The 23032-nt window shown below is 39.0% G+C and overlaps 1 protein-coding gene across 1 annotated transcript; it reads right to left on the bottom strand.

The window, feature by feature from the left end:
• Positions 1 to 25: 25 nt before the first annotated feature.
• Positions 26 to 22113, bottom strand: fam102bb (family with sequence similarity 102 member Bb). Its single transcript, XM_050055411.1, has 11 exons — positions 21833 to 22113; positions 16854 to 16974; positions 14600 to 14629; positions 14046 to 14162; positions 13513 to 13559; positions 12453 to 12547; positions 8353 to 8451; positions 6838 to 7072; positions 5322 to 5458; positions 4393 to 4462; positions 26 to 2988 (listed from the first exon to the last, which is right to left on the bottom strand). Exons 1-11 carry the CDS (start codon positions 21976 to 21978, stop codon positions 2946 to 2948), a joined length of 1140 nt encoding a protein of 379 aa, XP_049911368.1. The 5' UTR covers positions 21979 to 22113; the 3' UTR covers positions 26 to 2945.
• Between the last annotated feature and the right edge of the window lie 919 nt (positions 22114 to 23032).

The following is a 23032-nucleotide window of genomic DNA, read 5'->3' as shown; positions in this document are numbered from 1 at the left end:
CGTGTTCAATTTAAAACATGCTGAAGACTTTTAACTGTTTTATTCAACAGTGCAAGGTACACATTTGAAGCATCCAGTACACTTGTTAAGGAAGCAAATGTTGGTCTGTAACAGGAAACACTGGACAGTGTCAGAACAGCGCAGAACGTCACTTTACAGGAGAATACATTTTACAGTTTTATATAGACAACAGCTTCACAGAAGAGAAGAAGAAACCATGTTTGTAACAACATGTTAGGTACCAAGATAATCACACCTGTGTCACACAGGTAAAACAAAAGATTTTTTTTTTATCAAAAAAGGAAAAACAAAACAAAACAGAAAAAATATCCAATAGTTGATATTTGGTAGCCATAAATCATACACTTAACACTGTCATAACTATGTAGTGAGAACACTTTGTTTCTTAACAATAAAACATTTAGCAAAATATGGCACAATATCAGCAATGAAAGATTCAAAAACAAAGACCATGATTTCTTTACAGATGTGATTTTCTTAACATACAACATTTAAACCATGCCGAAAGTAAAAACACAAAATGAGAACACAGATCTACAGTTACATCATACACTGTGCAGATATCTGCTTTTAACAGGAAGAAATGAGAACAATGATTCCCTACATGCTAATTAGCGAAATTGTTCCTTCAATGTGGAAATATTCAGATAAGAGATGGCACAATATCAAAATGAGGAAAAACATGAAGATGTGTTAAGTTCTGCGAGCTAACAAAAGGACGTTTTGATCATGCTGAACACAGGAACATAAAAACAGAACACTGACGTATAGTTAAAACACCATACACTGATGACACTTGTGCAGATATTGATATAACACGTATACAGTTTATGTAGAAGAGGAGGTATCCTACCTCTGCTATGGCTTATGACAGGAGACAGAAGATTACAGATACTGTGCAGTCTGTTTTCACTAGTTATAATGCGTCTAATATTCTCATTATGCATAGGCCTTGCAGAGTCCCAGGTAATAACAGTGTGTTGTGTACTTTGGCTAATTTACTTATAAACTAAATAAGTTGTGCACTTAATCTCCTTTTAGGCTGGAAATGCAAATAGCGAGCGTGCGTGACACTATCAGGATTTCAAAACTCTCAGCAGATTTATGTTATTAGATTCACTAATCATTCATGTGTTGATTGTGTTGGTTAATTAGACTGGCTTTAACTCTGATCTGAAACAATTAAGATGTCAGGGTATACATACACATACGCAAAACTATTACTCTGGGCGTTTTTAAAAACAGGTGCTGTTGAGATTTTTCTTCATGGCAGTGGGTTACTTCACTAGTCCTTCACTATACAATCCTTACACATTAATTAGTTAGTATGTCACAGGATCCTTCATTTGTTCACTGATGTTAGCTTCCTGGTCAACAGGTCGGCTCACAAAAGATGTAGGTGCGTTGCAAAGCGTAAGTATACAATAGATACATAGCTGAAACACTGGGCATTAGATATATCCCCTTCTATAGTAATATTCATCATAGAAGCCCCTTTTTATGTTCGCTATTTGCTGCCCTACAAAGGCAGAGAGCAGCAACTTAAGAAAGGAAAACTATGCAATCATTGCATTTGGATAACCTTTGGGGAATTTGCACAGAATGTAACAACAAAATGTGTATGCTCAGCTTTCTTATCCTTTCAACTAGTTTGTTTACAAAAATAAACTTAATTTTGATTATTTATAGTCTGTAGATTATAGGATTTGAATGCACATATGTCTGTACATCTATTAATGACATTTATAGTGAAATTTGTAGAATAATTTACAATTTAATAGATTTAAATGTGTGACTTGAGGTTAGTTTAATCACACCAAAGCACATCAGTGTCACTAGAGTCAAAAGCAGAGATGGAGTTACTGAGATCTGCTAAGATACTGAATTGAGGAAATTGGATTACCCACATGTCATTAAAAAAAAAGAGTTAGATTTAAAAACTCATTTTTGAACAAAACTTGTTACTGGGTTTTGCCTTTGTAGGGCAGATTAGTACTGCAGGACAATCCTTGGCAGAAAGCCAAACAAATAAGAACAAGAACCAAGTCAGCAAATTGTCATGTTCTCCCATTTTGTCTTTGCAAACTTACCAATATAGCACTCCTTACAAGAGATCATCTCACATCCTTTCACTCATTCAACATAACAGGATAACAGTTACGCCTAATAAAAGTGGTCTTGCCACATGGCAAACACATTCACATTCACACAGTCAGCGCTCACTCGTCAAATAGCTTGAGTCTGATGCCTCGTCTTTGTAGTAAAATATTCTCAACTTCAAAACACTGATGGTTGTCAGAGTGCCAACACTTAGAGCTTTTTAGCAGCTTATAGGCAAATATTAAATAGAACATCCTAGTTGAAAAGGAAGTCTAACAAAAACACTGAGAGACTAAAGGAATGTATTGAAAGCGCATCGCAGCGCAGCGTAGATTTCAGTTCATTCTGATGATGCACACAAAGAGCCTGTCCTGGTGTCCTCTGTTACAGAGAAAGATTAATCATTTTCTTCTTCCTATCAGTTTAAATTGGATTTGGTGATACAGGTGACCTCAAAAAGATGAGGCTTATCGACACCCAGAGATTGACGGTTGGAGTGGACGGTTTCATTTATGTAAATGTTATTATTTTGAATAATCTGGTCAATGTGTCATTTCTCTTACTTCATATCTGTATGTTGACACTGAGATAACGACAGTTTACCTCTCGCTCTTAAAAACCTACCAGGGAGCTACAGTGTCATGTGGCAGATATGAACACAGGAGGGCACTGTTGTAATGTTAACCTTTCACAGAGTGATCAGGTCAGACACTTTGCTGATCAGGTAACGTGTGCTGTAGGAATGCAGATTAAAATTGACGCAGCCTTGCCTCCAGTTATTTTTGATGTAAGCAGTGTCAGTCCACCTCTGAGAGGCTACAGGTCTAACGCTTTATCACCACCTGCTCGTACGCTCCAGCACCAACCCTGGGATAACAAGAAAAGACAACATTAGCGACACATTGTAATATCTGGCCCACATATCACTCAGTAGAGCTGACAACTAACAATGCATATCATGCCCTCTTTTTCTGCATCAAACCAGGTCATTAATGAAATACAGAAGTGTTATAGAAACATAGTAAAATGTGCCAGAACTCTGATGAGCATTCCTATGGAAGTCCACTGTTATGTTAAACTATGTTTTAACCTATCACTAGGCCCTACAGTAGGTATCAGACGGTGCTGTTATAACTCTACTGGGCACTGTGACATCTGACAACATTCTGTAACCCTGACCTAACTCACTTTTAGTCTGCCTTTATATCCCAATCCCACCCAAACACAGAGCAGATCTTGGCAGCTTGACCCAGCCTTATATCTACATTGTATCTGCTTAAGCTAAACTGCTGTGGCTGGCCCCAATGACTTGATAGGCAGTATCATCTTGATACCATGGCCTGCACAGAAGTCTGTCGATTATCCCTACTTATCTAGCTCCGTTTGTCTCACAAAAAGTTCGTCATATCAGTAAAGGATTCACAACATTGTCTGACCTAGTGCATCTTTTGAGTGTCCTTGAATCCTGTCCTGAAATAATGTGTTTGCTGATTTGCACTTGAAAAGAAAAGATTTTAAATTTCACACTTCAATTTGAATCTTTGGCCCAACAGCATTCAGTGGCATTATGTCATGTTGTAAATTAAAACACAGCCACTGACAGTCTGGTAAAGCACGTTCAGACTAGATAGACTAGAAAAAACTCACTTAAATTCTGCAGCTGCACCACGATCCTGCTCATCATAAATATTAACACACAATTTCCAGTATTGTTGGGATTATGCTCAATTAATGCACCAAATCACATCATGAGTGATAGAGATAATTATTAATGCATCGGCCTACTGATTTTGACAATTTAAACCATAAATTAAACATTATCTTTCACATCATTTTAATTCTATGATTTAAACTGAGATTACACATTATGTGCAATAAACATTTTAGAGGAACTGCTCTAAAAACTGATAGCTGTCTCGTCTAAAGAGTCATAATGTAACATCAAGAAAAAAAAACCTTCCACTTTCAAAAAAGGACATGCAGAGGTTTCATTCTGAGCTGGGGGTGACTCAGTCTCTGAACCGATCAGCTATTGTCAGATGACGATAAAGCCTACATGTGCTACTCTCTACTGTTCACCTTTTCTCCAGCCTCTCCGTGAAGTTGAACGGGACACCCCCCCCCCAAACCCAAAAAAAAACAACTACCCACACACAGAAAGGGACAGTCTGGTCTATTAGGAATGAGAAAGGGGTGTATCACCTGTTTTAGCGGGATTACCCGTGTTTAAAAAAATCCACGGACAAACAAACTAGAAAATTCCATGCTTACCTGGTGGGTAGGTGATGGCTTCCAAGGGCCGTGCTTCCACCAGGGCCGACAAACAGACGCAAGCCCTCCTCTGAAACAGACGTTCGGTCAGTACAGAGAGCACCCACATCCTGCTATATAAATCTTGTCATGAGGAGCAGCCAGTTGCTAGGCAATCTAAAAATAATAATTTATTGACAGCAGCTTTCTTTTCCTAGCTTTGAGCTGGATGAGACCTTGGAAAGAAAAAAAAAGTCCTACTCCTCAAAATACACAGACTGACTCATGGGGTAACACAATACTGTCAAGTTAATTATATTGTTATGCAAAGTAGCTGTGCATTGAACACATACAGTAGTGCTCCAGACAAGGGCTGCAACTAATGACTGATTGATATGAATTCAGGGTGTCTGTGGGGGCTTAAAAGTGTAAGGAGTTCATGAATCAATTTAGAAACAATTTAGGCCCTTCAAAAGTAGGAGTTTTTCTGACAAACTATACTTTTACTTTTATGACTTTACTGCGTCATGCCCTACACCCCTTAGCTGATCTCAAGTCTGTGTACACCCCGGTCTCTCATGGCTTATTGCTTAATTTGATTTATTGATTAGTTGGCAACTACTTTGAGAATTAATTGTTAGGATTTCTGCTTGGAAATTGCCTCCAAACATTTGGTGATTACAGCTACTTCAAAGTTCTCTCTGCTTTTCTTTCTTTAAGTGTCATTGTATTGACAAAACAATTCATAGATGTATCATGAAAATAACTTTATACAAGTCAGTTTGTGTGGTTAAATTTTATTAGCTGCATTCAGCAGCTCAATAGCTCGCTCTGTCGTTTGGTCCACAAATTTTTCCCTATCTTCTGGCGGCTAAAGTTTTTGCCCTATACGAGGCTCAATTTGTTCAGGACGAAAACTGTGTTTGTGTTTCTCTGGATGTGTAGCCTACCTTCAGTACTGGAGTCCAGTAGGCTAGGTGTAAAGTCTTGACTCTGGAGAATCTTTTCAACAACATCGTCAGCGTCCACCCGCGTGTCGTCCATTCTCTTTAACTGAGACTCCATGGAGTCCTGCTTCACCGGGTGTCTGAGGGGAGGATGTACATGAGTCATTGTGTATCTATTTGACCACTAATGGCTTCAACCAATAACTGACAACTCTGTTTCTCATATGAAATCCACATCCCATTTACTGCTAAGCAGGGATGAGGTCAACCCATGAGCCGAGGGATTCCATCTGAGCGGCTGGAAATGATGCCTGTTGTCAGTTGACTCATTGTAACCAAACTTTTTTTTTTCTGGTAGCAGGCACAAACTTCCAAGTGCTACTTAGTGCTCATAAGATAGCAAAACTACTGCAAACATTTGTGGCTAAGTGGCCACTTTCTCTTCCTCCACTACTACTCACTGAGCAGCTTGTTTTTTAACCAGCCTCATCTTGTTACCAAGACTAGAAACTATGACGTCTACTTTTTTCCTGATTCTTGTGCATATTTGAGCAGTCTTTGAACAAAACCAAGGGACAATTCAATATTTTGTAAAATACACTTATTCACTTTCTTGCTGAGAGTTTGATGAGAAGATGTATGCCTCTCTCATGTCTGTGGGTAAATATGATGAGAAGATGTAGCCACTTAGCTTAGTATAAAGGCTGGAAGGAAGAAAGCAGAGAGCCTGTCCTCTAAGCCTAGCAGCACCTCTGAACCTCACTAATTAACACATTATATCTAATTTGTCAAACCATACAAGAAGCAAAGTGTAAATGTTGTGGTTTCATGAGGAGATAGCAGCCAGACTATTTCTTGGCCAAAGCACTTCCTGAAGTCTTGTTGTCACTGTGAGGTTGCCAGACCAAGTGGAGACACAAGCTGCGGTAGCTTCATTTTCATATGTACAGATATGAAAGTAGTATAGATTTTCTCATATAACTGTCAGCAAGGTAGTGAAAAAGCTTGTTTCCAAAAATGTCAAGTTATTCATTCAAAAACCTCAAATGTTGTGTAAAGCAAAACATGTTGACACCTGACTAAAAGCTGGTCTTCAAAAAGGATGGCTAAATATAAAGTGCTACCTAAGCCTTAAAAACACTGAAAACTATCCTCAGTGTTGAGTTTGAGAAGCTGCTACGCTTGATTCATGTTAGGACATTTTTAGATCACACAAACACAATGACTAACATTTTTAGAAATACTCAGAGCATCTGTTGACACCACGTAATGAAACCACAGATAACTTTGCTGCTGCTTTGCCTCACTGCTTTTCTCTGCATGACAGCTGCTTCCCGAAACGTGACCCAAGCCTCAGGTGCGATCTTAAGTTTGTTAACTTCTTTAAATAACTACTCTGTTTTGCACTCATTACCTGCAATAAAAATATGCTGAACTTGCAGACTGCTTTCTTCATTAAACTATGACAATGATTACATCTTCAGTAATTGTATTTTATTTGTTTACCCTAAATATTCACCTGTTGAGTCGTTCACAGGATGAGGCGCTGCGTACAGGTGTACCCGCTGGGTTGCTAGTGATGGCGGTGGGGACTGGGTGTTCAGGTAGAGCAGGGCAGGGTCTGGACTCTCTGTCCCGGTCCTCACTGGGCTCTGGGATGCTGCCGATGCCCGTCGAAGCGCTGCCCACTGAATGGTTTCTCCGGTGGCTGAACTCTGACATGCTGGAGGAGCGGGAGTGACCTGTGCTGTAGCCTGAGAGAGATGGGCAATGGTTTCATAATAATACTTATACAGTACAGTAGCAGTTCTCAAATCTGCAGTAACAGATTTTTTTGGCCACTGAATGTAAGTCAGATATTCACTCTCTTGCAGCTCTGTTTTTGGTCTCTACCAGCTCCTGCAGTAAATATTTGGCTCCTTAGCTGCTAAATGCTCCACTATACTACACTATCACCATGATTTATCAATAGTTGACAAACTGTATGCCCTGAGAAATCAAGGGATGCATTCATAATATTATACTGTATATTTATATAGCAATAGCACCAGGGGTCTAATCTCCATTTAAATATTATGCATTTCATGTATGCACAAAAAAAGTTTTAATAATAACTGCTTTACTAATGGAAGACAAGCCTAAGTCAATAATCTGCTATTCATGTTAGGCAGGATACAATCTTAGTTTTAGTTTTTTTTTTTTTCTTTTTGCAAAACCCACTTTGCTGTGCTGTCAAGCAGATTTGCAACTTCCAATGTGTTAAAAGATTTATCAGTTCAGCAGAGTTGTGCAGCGACACCCACACACTCGAACTGTTCATGTCTGCAGGAAGTCATGACAGGGACGAGACATCTGAGGCTTTCACTATCTTTTAAATAATTTCTCAAAATTTGTTTTTAAAAAAAGTATTTTACTAATGCTAGCACTTGGTTCTGTTTCATTATTATCAATATTGTTGGATACTCAATTTAGTTTTTGTATCATTTTAACTGTCTACTTTTATCTGCCTCATTGCACCCTGACATGTTTTAATCCTGATTCAACCATGTACTGATGTGTATCTCAGAGCATCAGTTCAGTACAGCGACTGAAGAGCAAACTGCCCACACACTATAACGAGGCAGGAAATAAATTAATTCAAAATTAGAGTGCCATTAGAACTGCTCTCAGTGCATGTCTCTACTTCCTCCGATCTTTCATTACAGTCATCTGATCTGCCTGTAATGGAAACTCGAGCCTCAGGTTTGAACTGTTCTGGTGGAGTGTCACTGGAAAATTGTTTTATCACTTCCCTCCTCCTTGGTCAAAGGCTGTTCTCAGTTTGACCTTCCACAAAAACATTCTCCAGTAATATGTATGTGTTGTGTAGTTGAGGCTGGTAACAACTAGTTTCAATTCTTTCACTCACCATGCCAGCTTAACTTATTACATCTGTTAAAAAATGGCCTGTTTGATTGTATGCTATCCATGTCAGGTCAACAACAGTGAATCAGGGGAAAAAATAATAACAATAATTTATGTGGGATGCCCCTACCTGAGAGTTTGGACTGTTGGCTGGCGTAACTGGACGTTCGGGAGTGGCCGCAGCCCCCAAGATCATCAGAAACGACAGGACACTTCCCTTCTCGACTCTCTGTTAGATTAGAAAGAACAACACAAAAGACAGACAGCATGATGAACACCTGAAAGCTCTACAAGAGTCTGTTCTTTTGTAATTAAGTAAAAACCTCACATGTATAGCTTTGCTTATGCCTCCACGTATAGTCAGAGAGTAACCGGCCAAACCACGCTGTGAACTTTTTAATACCATGGCTCATTCTCAGCTTAAAACACCAGATTTGTGTGTGGTACAGTTTTTTGTGACTGAAAGCTGAAATAGCTGAATCAAGTAAAATCCTGATAATGCAGCACCGCATGTTCCTTTTGTAAATGATCAAGTGTTGTGTCAACACACTGTGCTCTCATTTGCAAGTTAGTCAGGCGTGACCAGAAATTTCTGGCCCCACATACTATATAAAACACCTGTTCATATAAACACGATCTGGTTTCGATTGAGGCCACAGAGAGGAACCCAGCATCTGTCTTGTTAGATATAGACTCAGTTATCTATATTCTGTACAACCTGGATTGTGTTACTGGCTGTTGATTTGTAGCTTATTTCTGCCAACAGACAAAAGTTACAGCAATGGAGAAAACTCCCATCTGCCTCCCGCGCATTGTCTCTTTGTTCAGCTTCCCTGAGTTAATGAGCAAGTAACCACAGTTGGCAAGTATCCGAACACAGCGGTAGCTCTGCTTGTGTTGTGGCAAAATTAACACATTTAAAGAAATGGCCAGGAAGAGCAGGGTAACCAAAACCAAAGTCGTGACGGCTCTGACAGCTGAGATAGTTCTGTGTGTACAGCTGTGTGTATGTCTGAGCCTTTTTAAAAACACATGCAGCATCATAAACGTGTGCCACCGTTTTAATGTCAAGTAGGTAAACTGGAAAATGCTGAGCTGTGAGGAAGCAGAACAGTTCAGAGTTCAAATGTCTGCAGGGAAGGAAGGAAAGGCCTCTGCCTCAGCAACACAACACAGAACAGACACCATTTCAAGAAATATTAACCTTCAGACACATAGCTGGGCCAAAGACGACCCCACTACTGTTTTCTTCAAGTCATATTCCAAATATTCCTAAAAAATTTTGCTTGTGATATCTCCGAAATGAGAAGACAATGACTGCCCAATTAAAACTGACTTTGAGGTCAACAAATATATATCTCCTTTATTAACCAGGCAAAAGCCTCATTGAGATTAAAAATCTCTTTTTCAAGAGCGACCCTGGCCAAGAGGGCAGCACAAAACATTGTTACAAGTTACAACAAGGCAGACAGACATATATAACTGTCATACCCAACAAATGAATAAAAACCATAGTATGCAATGAACATGAAGTACAAGGTCCGGGAAAAGAACAAATATGATGTGGGTATAATTTCTAAAAATGATTTAGGAACAGTTACATTGACTAAAAGAGCTAATTTCTCAATTCTTTAAAATCGACTTAAACTGCCCCACAGTGATCAGCTGTGCCAATTTCAGATCCCTCTGTAGATTACTCCAAGACGAAGGGGCAGCATATTTAAAACTTTTCTGGCAGAGTTCTGTTCTCACCCTTTGAACCAGCATTTGTAGAATATTATGAGAGCGAAGGCCATATTGATTTTGGTTGCAAAATTTAAAAATAAAGATTGCATGTATTTATTATGAACCTAAAACAAAGAGGACAACTTTTGAAATTACAGTCCTGTCCAGGTTGGTATCAATATAATATCACTATTGCATAGCCCTAGTTGTAATTCTGATGCAGGTCATTTTGACCCACTTATGAATACTTGTAAGTTCTAGTGTCCTGTGCATCTAAGGGTTAGCAAACTATCGCAATTATTTGTCACACTCATACTTGTCTTGAAAGATATGCATACAGGAATATATTCTAACAAAAAGTTAATCTAAAAAATAATACAACATAATTGCTCTTGATCTGCAATTTGGATACTGCTCACACACAGGAAGCACCTGCACCCAACACTGCAAACATGCACAGCCAAAGCATGATGTTGCTGATGGGAAAGAGCATCATCTTCAGCAGACAAACACACACATGGTGTGCTCATCCAAACACACAACCCCCTCTAGACAGACTTGCACACACTCCTATTTTTAACCATGTAAGAGCCTACAGGGTCAGAGCAGATTGTGGATAATCTAAAAGAGAGCTAGTTTAAATTATACATGAAAGAGCTGCGCTACACTCTGAAGCTTCCAGGAGGAACAAGCATTCAACACTGCAATGTGTTCACACATGGACAAACATACACAGAACAAGAGAGATAGGGGTAAAACAGGAAAGAGAAATGTAGCAGAAAGGGGCGGCTGGAAGAGAAACATTTTTTAAGCGCTGAATGGGAGATATTAGTTCTATGAAGTATGAGTGCATGATGCTGGAGAGCGCACACACACACAAATGAGAAGAATCAGACACAAGTTATCAGATCAACATCTACAGCTTGACAAATGAACTGATCCAAAGAGAACAGTGCCAAACAATGTAAAACAGTAGGTGCAATCAGCTGAGGATTCAGCCTACACCTTTTCAGTTCAGCAAAACCTGCTTTGGTTTGTTGATGCTTTAAAAGTATTGACTTATTATAGTTATTATTTTTTTCTTGTGTATATTTGAGTTGTAGAAGTTGGAAAATGACCAAAATAAACCGAAGCTAAACTAAACTTGTCTGCAATAATGGAAGAAGTACACTAGAGGTTAGCTTCCATAAAATTATAATAATAACTGCAAAAATGATGCACAATCAAGTTTCTACACGACAGCACTTTAACGTTAATGTTTGTCTTGATGTGCTGGAGGTTAACAACCAACCTGAAGTACATGCCTGTCACCTGGTAACCTAATAAAACTGTACGCCAATAAAAAAAAACTGCTGGTCTGCACTTTCCTCTACATGCAAGTGGCTAAACTCTGACACATAAGGCTTTCTCTCTTGTAGCTGTTTCACAATAGAAGCCTTTCACTCATTTACTTGGGTGAAACTTTTAATGATCAATGGTTGGTTTGTATTAGTGGCAAAGGAACAGATGTGGTTTCAAAATTGGTGTGGACACAGGGGTGGGGTGGAATATGTCAAGGGGGCAGGTAAATTAGAGGTTATGCTATAGTTAAATTTGTAAGTGATGTACATTTACTTTGTGTTAAATTCCGAGGGTGTTATAAAGCTTTTTTTTTTAGGTAATAGAGCATCAGAAGGTACTACTTAAGATAAACTATGCCTTCCCCTAATCTGAATTTGGCCGGTAAACTTGGATTATAACCACTCTGAGATTATAAATGCAACTAAATTACTATTAATCTAAATCTATCACTGCTGGTTAGATCTGCTAGATACAGAGTGACTTGTAATAGAAACTGATTCTACAACAATGACAAGTGATGAGGTCATGCTCCTCTACTCATGCACAGTGATCTTACACAGCTATGAAGATTCGGTGTCTAACCAAAATGAAAACTTGTTTCAGCCTTGTGATTACAAGTCAAAATGTTTGAGGGATAATTTTTGCTGTACCAGTTATTAACAGGAACTTCACATAGCAAAGGAGAGCAGATAGCAGAAATGTCAAAGTTGTTACAGTATCTGTCAGATACATTTCTTGCATGGCGCTCTATGTTCTACTATTTCTGAATAGCTGACCACTTCTAGGGATGACAGACCATTGCTATGGATGCAGTTCTGATCATAGACACTTAGCAGGAGCAATAAAATCATTTTTAAATCAATATTTTGTGTCAAATTATTGATTTCTTTAGTAAGTAGCTGTGTAATAAGCATGATAATGTACAGCAAGCTGGTCATTATTGATAAATGAACCCAGACAGGGTGATGCAGAACGCTGTACATTATCCCTTACGTAAGAACACAAGGGTAAAAGTGAAACAACTCCAAACCCAACACTGGCTCAGCAGTCAGCATGCAATGGGATGGCTAATGTGTGCTCCATCAGGTGCCTGGAAATGTTTGGAAAAGCCAACAGGATGACTAAGCAGAGCACAGGAGTGTAATGTGGCATGATTGTTCTTACCAGAACAGCCTTTCTGTGAGTCCCCTCCTCTCCTCTCCTCCAGCAGGCTCTCTCCATCACCCTGGATCCCGATCACTGTGGCTGTGGAGGGAGGCCTGGTGACAGAGGAAAGACAATGAGGCCTTTTCTCCTGTCTTGTATTTCAATGTGTCAGTTGTTTAAAAATATAAAACAAGGTGAAAGACAAAAACAGGAAGGCATGGGAGAGGGAGGATTAAAACAAAGATTAATCAAGGGTAAGAACATAAAGTTCGGTCATAATTCAGAATAGCATTCAGCTAAGGCTATAAGTGAGAATACTGGAGATACTCGTTAAATACAAGCTACGATAGAAGGAGACACAGCTTTTGGCATAATCATACAGGCTACTGAATAATATTTAGGTCGAATTTGCCCTTGGGTGAAGCAGCATTTCTCGTGCTGTACAGACATATTTTCACTGCAAATCATATTTCTGCTGGAACTAGAACACCAGCTTGCTCTTTAGGCTTGGGTTATTCTGCATCGTTTCATTCCCATGAAACTCTCCCAAGCCTGACAAAGTCTGACGCAGCACAGTCATGAGAGCTGTCGGTACCACACCGACGGCAGTATTCTTGGATCGGCTCCTGAACAAATGCAATGAGCAGCAGATTACAGCAGCAGATTGGATGTCATACCTTTGGCGCATAATACAGTATCTTGTTTTTTAACACTTCTGCCTTTTTTGATAGTGGTAGTGGAGATACAGACAGGAAATGTGGGGAGAGAGAGGGGGGGTTCTGACAGAACAAAGAGGCTTTAAATCACAATCTGCTCCAGGTCAGTTAGCTTTGGCTTCGGGGACTGTAAATATCTAAATCTGGGCGAGTACATAGTCGAGCATAGGCACGAGAATAGTTCAATTCACACGCTTTTTTAAACCAAAAACTTAAGCAATTAAATGGCTTTCTAATCCAACTGAAATTGTATGGTTAGGAATCCAAAATGTCTGAATGCTGACACAAACCCTGACTGACTTAATATGGACCAAAGCAGATTTTACACCATATTGAAACTGAAAAATATCACTTTGACTTACGTTTTAAAACAGGGATCTCCTGACATGAGCTGTGTACTGATGATAACCTATGAAAAGAAGAGGAGACTTGTTAATCAATTCAGGTTTGACTTGCATTCAAGGTTTCCATTAGCATGGGTTCTTAGTTTAAAGACAGACAGGAAAAGGTGTTTTTGGTTCAAGCATAGTTGTAATTTATTCCAACAATAAGATCCAAACCCTCCAAAATTCACTGAAGAACTGTAGTTTTTGTTTTGTCACATATTAGGGGCTGTTAGATGAAATAAAGCAGATAATGGCTGCATTAGCCAAATATTATCCACAGTTGAAAGCGCTCTTCTTCTTCAATGGTTTATTTCTGGCTACAATCTAATGGACTACCTGGTAACCTTGTGGTCGTTGTGAGTAATCCTAGATGTTTATGGAAAAACCTTTTTCCATACCTACTTCCTTGTTGAGAAAAACACCTGTGTTGTATACTAAACACCAAGATTGCCCCCTAAAGACATCAGGTCAGACTGGTGTGGATGTGGTTACCGTAGCTTCAATGTTACCTTGAGAATGGAGTTATCCTGGCGAGTATTTTTGGTATCGTAGCCTTCCAGCAGACATCTGCGGGTTGTATTCCCTGAGCCAGCAAACTCTGCTAAATTCAGATCTGCAAAACCAAGCTGAAGGAGAAAGAACGACAGTGGGTGAACTTTGTTTCCTCTCAGGAGACTGATGTTTGGCCGAGTCAGCACTGTGACAATCTCTGGATGTGACATGACAGCAGTCAGGACATGAGAGAAACTTAAGGGAAACTGAACAATATTCACACATTTTGAAACTCGTTCTTCAATAACAAGCTGGTAATCTTCTACAATTTCAATATTATCTAGTCTAGAACATCCACAGGAAGAGGTTTAGCATGCTCGATAAATAATTACTTTCAAACAGTGAAAGCGAGAACACATGACATAATGAGCCAACCTGCAGGCAGTGAAGGCCATCTGTTTGGTATGGGCACACATGGCTATCTACATAAATATGGCTGCTTACTGTAAATCTAGGTGACCTGGAGGTTGGGTTAGGGGATGGGGGTTGGCTGACATGTGTGGGGAATTACCTTTGCATATGCCTTTCCACCTTTCAGCTCCTGGAAAAGAGAAGCACAAACATCTACATTAAAACGTTGCACAAAAAAGTTTAAAATACTCGACTAATGCTTGAAAACACAAAACATTAGTGATCACTATCTAATGTGTTTGAGATTTATCTGAATTCCAAAATAGTAGTTTAATTATAGTGAGTCAGGGCCGGGCATTTGAGGAAGAAAGTCATGATATTGTTGAGCTACCTGCCAAGTGAGAATCTATAGACTGGCTTCACATTGTGACCTAAGTAGTGAGCAGGGTTGCATGTTGCAAGGGCGGATTTTGTACTTCCTCTAGACAACAAAGAGATGTTTGTAATTTATTTTCACAAAGATTGATTGCTCCATAAGTGAGAAACTGGTGGTTAAAGATTCTTTTATTTCCATTGACTACTATAACTATCAAAAAAATGGAGTTTTCAGGAATTCAGGAATTTACCACAGTACATCTACTCTGACATCAAAATGTTGTCTTTTTTCGTGAACACTGGAGATTCATTTTGCAAGAATTTGCAGTAGCTGTTTGCAGTTAAATATTTTGATGCACTGTGGCTTCAATTTTTGAGGATTAAAAAATCTAGCTGGATCTTTTGTGGAGGTTAGTCTGAAGATGCTGTGTATTGAGTTTGGTGTCCATTGAGCAAAATGTGTGGGATGAGATAGAGTAATTAGTTTTACAGTTTTTGAGAGAAACAGAATGATGGACTTCTTAAGGCAGCTTCATCCTGCAACTCCTGCATCTGAACATTTCTGCTCAACTGGGGCTACATTTTGGTGAGTCGTAGCACGTACGGCTTATTTGTCATGAATTATCAAAGTTTTAAACTTTAGACAGTTGCTGTAGCATCACCAGCAGAACTAAAAGGCCACAGTGGCTGCTGAGGAAGTTCAGCAGAGGACTGGATCTCTTTGCAAAGTTTTATTTTTATACATAGAAAGGCAAAGTTCCTCGTAGGAGTAGGAGTAGAAGACGTGGGAGAAGGAGTAGGAGATAAAGTAGGAGCAGACGTGGGAGTAGGAGTAGGAAGTTGTTCATGTGTCCACATTCAAGGCATTGAACTTAAAGGTATACTATGTAGGAATTTGTTAAAGCACATTGACTCCTGTTTTGGAACAAGCTTTGTCCATTTGGTGTTCTGCTTCACTATATTCATGTTTTTATCTGTGCTGTTTGTAGCTTCCTCTGGGATGCCTGCTGCTTATGGTCTGGCACCTGGTCACTACCTTTTTATAAAGTCCCGACCTCACCTGCACATGTGCCCAGGAGTGTCCCAAACACAGCAAAATAATAAGGAAATACAGACAGAGGGCAGAGAGCAGAGTCTCTGCAGAAAAATACACCGCAACACACTTCTAGTGCGTCATAAGTGATGACTGACAGAGATTACTGTTGCCTGAGTCTACATGTATTTTTAGGAAAACCCTGCATTATAACTTACTAACCAAATACCGGGCTGGTTAATTGTAACCATAAATATTACATATTTGCTACTTTCCATCAGCAGAAGAATAACATCAGTGTTACACTGGAAAATTTTGTTGTTGGTTCCAGATACTAGCAAGAGGCAACTGTCTGACCTTTTAAAGTTCAATACCAAAGGGAGCCACCAGTGAAGGCAAATAACAAAGGTTTCTCTGGGTACTTGACATGCTCAGTGTCCTAAAACAAAGAGGGCAGGGCACACCAGAAATAGCTTACAGATACAATGTGGAAACATAAGACACATTTCACCAGGAAGGCTAATTCAGGCTTATCCATTTCCTTTTTTTATACTGCTGTTTTTATACCCTTATATCCCTAAAAATAATGTAACATGACATGAGTAAACAAGCAGAGCACAGAGCACACTCACGTAACGCTAAATGTTGAAAGACAGCTAGAGGATGAGCGGCCGAAGATTTCACAGTGATGAGTCTGTTTTCTTCAGAATGCTGTGCTTGCTAACTATGATTTAGAGGTCACATTTCACTCTCAAGTTTCTGTGGATGTAACCAATACCACAATTCAACCCAGATACAGCAAAAAAAAGATGAGGTGCTCCTCTTTATTGCAGCCTCATTTTCACACTGAGAACAGAAGCCTTTGTTTTTGCAGAAACCCCTCCTCTGATGCATCTTTAACCTGAACCTTGTACATTCACACGCAACACATCTGATTGTGGATCAACAAAACTATGTAGATAATAAGTATGTCTATAGTGTGGAGCTCAGTAGCGACATACTGTACCTTTCTGACAGACACGCGACACACACAGGGGTCCAGTACACCTGTCCCTGCACTGGCACTCATCTTGCAGGGGAAAGAGAACCGTTTCCTCCATCGAACACAGTTGGCCTGCACTGGCTCCCTGTAAAGGGACATCACAAAAACGTTAAGCACTCTGTAAGGTCAGATGTGCATGTATTGTGCATGTGGTGCATGTTGGGCTCTAAAAGGCTAATTTACAACATGATGTTAGACAGCTTCAGATAATGCAGAGTAGAGACTGGTGGAAACACTCGTGGACACATGAGATTTTATTCCTTGTACAGCATGTCTCTGTACAGCTGAAACGCTGGATCATTTCCTTTTGTGGTTTGGACAGCTCACATTATAACCCCTGATTGACTGTTTGGCCCGGTACCAGAATTTTAATGCATCGTATACTATTCATGGAAAACAATGTTTATCAAAATAAAACAAAAATGACAAAGCAATTAACCAATAACACACGTAGGTATCAAACGTCAATACTTTTTTCTAGCTCTGACTAAAATGTGTCCATATAGCACAGATTATTGGAAACAAATTTCAAAGCCTGTTATTGAATATCTGAACTGTTTGACAGTCTTGCTTACTCACTCTTTGAGTAATAAAAGTTTGCAAAATAAAAAAACTTTATTAATTGTTGACTGTATTTGTACGGCTGCTTCAGCCCGACATTAAACATTTGACAACTTTGACTTTATTTGTAAAATGCAATCATGGCTTTGAAAAGAAATGTTAATATTCTTAAAAGCATGTTATCAAGAAAAGTTTTTTAACTGTTCCACAACAAAAGTATTGCTTTGGGAATAATAAATCCACAACCAGACAGCATTCAAGACAAAAAAACAGAAAAGATTTTCAACAAAGATGATTTGTTTTTATTACATTTTTTGATATATATCAATAATTTCCTGCCTTGTCACTGTTTTCAGCGGTCCTGATCACACATCCCTAAAATGTAGAGGCACATTTTAATTTCATTCATATTAATATCATTATTATTTAACAATAAAAGCCACTTGGGTGGAATGACTGCTGGATTAACAATTCTCACATCTCTACCCTGCTTAAAGCTACTGATTTAAGTTGCCAATACAAGCTTATGTGCTTATCCTCGGATTTTTCTGGCCACTTAATAAAAAGAGCTAATTAATCACAGTCCTGTTTTCACCTATTGATTCATCTGACTGCTGAATCCAAAGGTAACGGCGGCAGGTGTGGCTCATTTTGGCAGCAGAGTGAAAGAGAAACGCGTGCACACACACATCCCCGGCCAATAACCAGAGGGTAAAATGAGAGTGAGGTGTAGCCTGCTCTGAGTGAGGGGATGAGACGAAGTGAGAGAGAAAAGAGCGTGTATGCGTGGGCAGCATTACGATACCCCAGATGGCCTCTCTTTCACTGGCATCCTCTCCTCTCCCACTCACCTAACCAACTCCCTTCTGTCAAGACAGCACATGCCATTCATTTAGATGTGCAGCTGATGGTTTTCCTCTTTAATACAGTGCAACAAGTCATAAATGTTACAAAAGTTTGTCTCTTTTTGCCACCATTTCTGATTTAAAAGCTGAGGGATAAGACACTTAACAATGTAGTGCAAAGACTGTTGACGACAAAAGATTTAAACAATTAACAGGGTGTACAAATCCCCGTTAAGATGGTTAAGACTGACTGAGCATATAGGCACAAGATGTGCTCTGCATCCCTGCCTCACTATAAATAAAAAGCAGCAGATGCGTGACTAATGTTTTTACAAACGTTGACTTCATCCTCTGGTTGATAAATTCCAGAGAGTGAACTCCCAGAGTCGGAGAGGGAACTCCCAGCCAGCTGGACACTATGTGCTCCGGGAATTCTAGCCTGATTGCATGTACTAGCTATAAATCACAGCACTTCTCAGCGTAGCAAAATCCTATCAGTGAGTATGTAAGTCTGCCTTTAAGCACAAGCGGAGGTCGTCACTCTCATCTCTATACATGGGTCAGATATCTTGTTTAACTACAGCTGCTGTCCTTTTAGAAGGCAGCTGCAGTCACAAACTCTCATGAACACATTGTTACACAGAAAGTAGGTCTTTTTGACATGAATTTTGGGCAGGGTTTCCAACTGTCTGGCTGCAACAAAAAGATCCAAGCCTGAATTTGTCCCTAAATTGTTACACTTTCAAAAAAGTAAACTCATACAACAAAGAAAACTTGTTCCTGGCAGAAACAATGGTGCAGTCCTGATGACAAGCCACACCAAAGGAAAAGAAAGGCTCATAAAACAACAATCTGCACTTCCCTCACACTCACAGCTGGGATGACTCAAAAGAGTGTCAGAGGAAACACTGAAGTTTGAGAGTTTCATAAATCAAACTGCTGCAGAAAAATGTAATCTAACAACACTCAGTTAGTGACTACGAACTCTGCTAGCTGAAAATGTCAGAGCCAGAGCAAGACGTTTTAATTAGAACATCACCCATATGAACTTCAAAGTCTGGGTTATGAGATTAAAGAACCTTCTTACAGTGTTTCATCACTTTTACTCGGCTGCAGTGGCTGCTCACATGGGACAAAATGTTCAAAGAAAATAATAGCTATATTAAAATGCCCCCATGTCATGACCTCAGAAAAATCCTGATTCACAAAGTCCGACACACTTGGCCTTTCTATCAAGCCATTTCATGAGAGCTACTCACTGCAGAGCAAACAGAGGGCTTGTTATATAATCAGGGTGAAGCCATCTAATCCCTACAGCCTCGCTCCAAAACAATGCTTTTCCCTTACTGCAACATTAGAAGCCGGTCTAATTTATGAGCAGAAACCCAAAACAGGTTACAAAGGAGATGACTGTCTCTGCTTGCTTCAACTTGACAGCAATGACGATATTATCATGATACTGCTGCGGACTGCAGGGTGACTCTGAATAATGGGCATAAGATAATTTCCTTTCATGACCAGTTATCTGGTAACCCATCTTCTAGTTCCTTTTAACAACCACTTCAGTGTAAACATCAAACATATTATATTAAGTACCACCATCATTATCTAGAGAGGTTCTGAAACCATTTTTTCCATCATGATACCAATTCCAATACTTACACTTGCATATCGGACGTTACTGAGTACCGATCTGATACTGTGCATTAAAAAATAATAACAATAAATAAAAATTATATATATAAAAAAATATGAATAGCTGTATACTAACCCTGTATGGATGTGACATGATGGGACTTTCCAGTGTAAAATATTAACAAATTGCTGACATTTTGCTAACAGCTAATGTAACAACATTTATCAGAGGTCAATTCCATCTTTGCTGCTCTAAAACAGTAGTTGCCAGCCAAAATAATTGATATCTGGGGATAACTAACATCTATATCTGGCTGTGAAACTACTTTCAAGTCTTTTAATGAATTATGTGGTATCTGATTGGTGCACAGACTCCGATACTCACCTGATCAGACATTTTAGGCAGCATTGGAGGCATTTCAGATACGGGTATCAGTATCTGAACAACTCAAACATTATCACTTTGTTCTCCCAGCTACATATGACAATATTTTTAACTAGAGCAGAAACAATAAGTCAGTGAATAGATTAGTCTAGCAACAGAAATGAATCAACACATTAACGTATTCTTTACGTTATTTTTGAAGCAAAAAGGCTGAAAATGAATCAGCAGCAGCTTCCAAATGGGAATAATTTCCTCTATAATGAGTTGAATATCTTTGTGATTCGGACCAAAGCTGCAATGATTATGTAGTTTGGCTAAATAATTGACAGAAACTTAAACTGCAACTATTAATATTATTAATAATTATATTATATTATATTATATTATAATTGTGAGAATTTTCTGCTTTTCATTGTCTTTACGTGTTATAGTTCAAGTAACTGTGTATTACACTGTTGGGAGAGCAAAAAAGCAAAGTTGTAATGGGCATTTTCTGACACAGTATAAACCAAATGATTAATTGACTATTCCAGGAAATAATCTGTACATCAATCGATAACGAAAATGATTGCAGCCCTCAAAGCTTTCCTCTTTATAGATTAATAGGCGCAGAGTGATAAAAGCCACTTGAACTTTTACTTATGACAGCTCACAACAGGTAACACTGGAGATGACTTTACCTGTCACAACTTGACAACAGCATTATCATGACACTGCTGCAGAACACAAAGTGACTGACAGGGGAATGGGGTAATTTCCTGTCATGCACAATAGTACATACAATTTAATACCCATAATTTCAGTTTCTTTTTTATGCCTTATAGTGTAAGCAAAAATATTACAGTTTCAGTTGACCTAAGCAGGAATTATTTGGGACAGCATTTTCTTACTGCATATGACTTTTACAACAGTGCACTGTCCTTGCATTTCCCTGATCAGTTATAATCACTAACATGCTGACAAAGCACACACAGTTGCCTCAGTGATAACTTTATGACCAAACAGGGGGCAGATATAGCTCAGGACATTAGTGACGCTATTGATTAAGCAACAATTGACAGAGGAGTCATATTCAGCTTCGTGGCAGAATATGACAAGTCAGCTGGCTGCTCATAGCCCAGTAATCAATTCCACAACCAGCGAGGAAGTTAGCCTGTGAAATGTAACCCCATGTCCTCTTGAACACGGAAAACTGTCAACTAATTAGTGGATAATTCAGAGTACCAATTATCAGACATGCTAAAGTTTGTTTGCTCCAGTCTGTGCTAACATGGCGTTTACAGTTCTGCCTCAGCTGATACAACAGACTTGACTGGACGGTAATGTTAAATCTGAACAACAGAAACACCGTTTAAATGACTGACGTTAGCTGGTTTCTAACGGTATTCATGTAGCGTGTTAGCTGGTTAGCTAGTAGTGTATCATGGGGGACTAAAGCTGCTAACCTGACTTAAGCTGCAGGCTTTAGAGAAGCACGTACACTCAGTGTTTTTATGACTGTATGAACACATCCTCACCGAGAAGACTCCTCCGAGAACCCGCCGTCCAGCAGCCTGACTTTACAAAAGAGGACACCGTTGACAAAGGGGACCGACGAAAGCTCGTCCAGCTCAAAATCCACCTTGAACTTGAATTTCTTCTTTTTCATCATCATTAAATCCATACACAGATTCAATGCTGCACACAAGATGCTCTAGTCTCGCCCCTCGCTGACATTACAGCCCCATTGTGTTGTAGTAAAGGTACAGTGTCGTGCTGTGGGAGGATGGTGAAGCTGCTGGTAACAACAGTCAGTCAAACTGTGAAACTCACCGAGGCGATGAAGAAGAGCTACTTCCTGTTGTCAGCTTTCAAAATAAAATGATATGCTTTGAAACCCATCAATATTAGTTTTGTGAATACCTTTTGGTGAACACCAGCGGTGAAACAAGTACTTTTTTTTTTTTTATACACAATTATATGTGTTGATTAATCAATTAAAATATAGTTATAATAGCCTTAAATGGGAACTGAGCCCATTTTCAAAATTCATGATCTATAGGTTATTCCTATGGTCTAAGACAGTACATAAAATTAGTAAACCAGAACAACTCTCTCCCAAATCTAAAAACTAAAGAAAGCTACAGCTCAAATCTGTTTTGTCATAGGGTATAAGGTCTGGAGCTACTCCATAGACAAATAAATGAGAAAAATGTTATAACTCTGAGAGCACTGAGGGGAATCTGAGTATATGGGCACATTTTCTGTTTCAGAACTGAGGACACCACAATAGAATAAAGCTCGTTTGGGTATTAAGACAAAGAAAGCAAAGAATCTATGAGTGCAGTATCCCATGTATTGTCTGTGAAGCAGCTCCAGGCTTCATACCCTATGAAATCCCAAGTTTGAGACTTACTTCTCTGTTTTCTGTCTTTGTGAGGGAGTAGCTTAAGTATAAAAATATTGGTTGAGCTTTCCAAGGCCATGGAAATAACATACTGGAGTTCTTAATTTAGGTGGTGTTCCCCTTTAACTGAACTGATTATTTTTATAATATGGACCTCTACGTCTGAAATAAAGTTAAATTATGTGCATTCAAACTTTACTTTTTGTTTATGTACTTGGTTTAAATGGGTAAAGTATTAGCATAAATCTTTCCTTAAAGTACCAAAAGTAAAAGTACTCATCATTTCATAATAATGTAGGCTATATATATATATATATATTTTTAGATTCAT

The sequence above is a fragment of the Epinephelus moara genome, chromosome 10 (assembly GCF_006386435.1).
Source record: "Epinephelus moara isolate mb chromosome 10, YSFRI_EMoa_1.0, whole genome shotgun sequence".
Taxonomy (NCBI): Eukaryota; Metazoa; Chordata; class Actinopteri; order Perciformes; family Serranidae; genus Epinephelus; species Epinephelus moara.
This window is presented reverse-complemented; position numbering and strand designations above follow the sequence as displayed.

Bases quoted from the DNA above. Each gene is read 5' to 3' on its own strand.
- fam102bb (XM_050055411.1), bottom strand. From the start codon at position 21,978: ATGGATTTAATGATGATGAAAAAGAAGAAATTCAAGTTCAAGGTGGAT. The intron at 14,163-14,599 runs GTAATTCCCCAC...TTTCTCCTTCAG, and splicing joins GTGGAAAGGCATATGCAAAG to CTTGGTTTTGCAGATCTGAA. The intron at 12,548-13,512 runs GTAAGTCAAAGT...CTCTGTCACCAG, and splicing joins GGAGATCCCTGTTTTAAAAC to GCCTCCCTCCACAGCCACAG.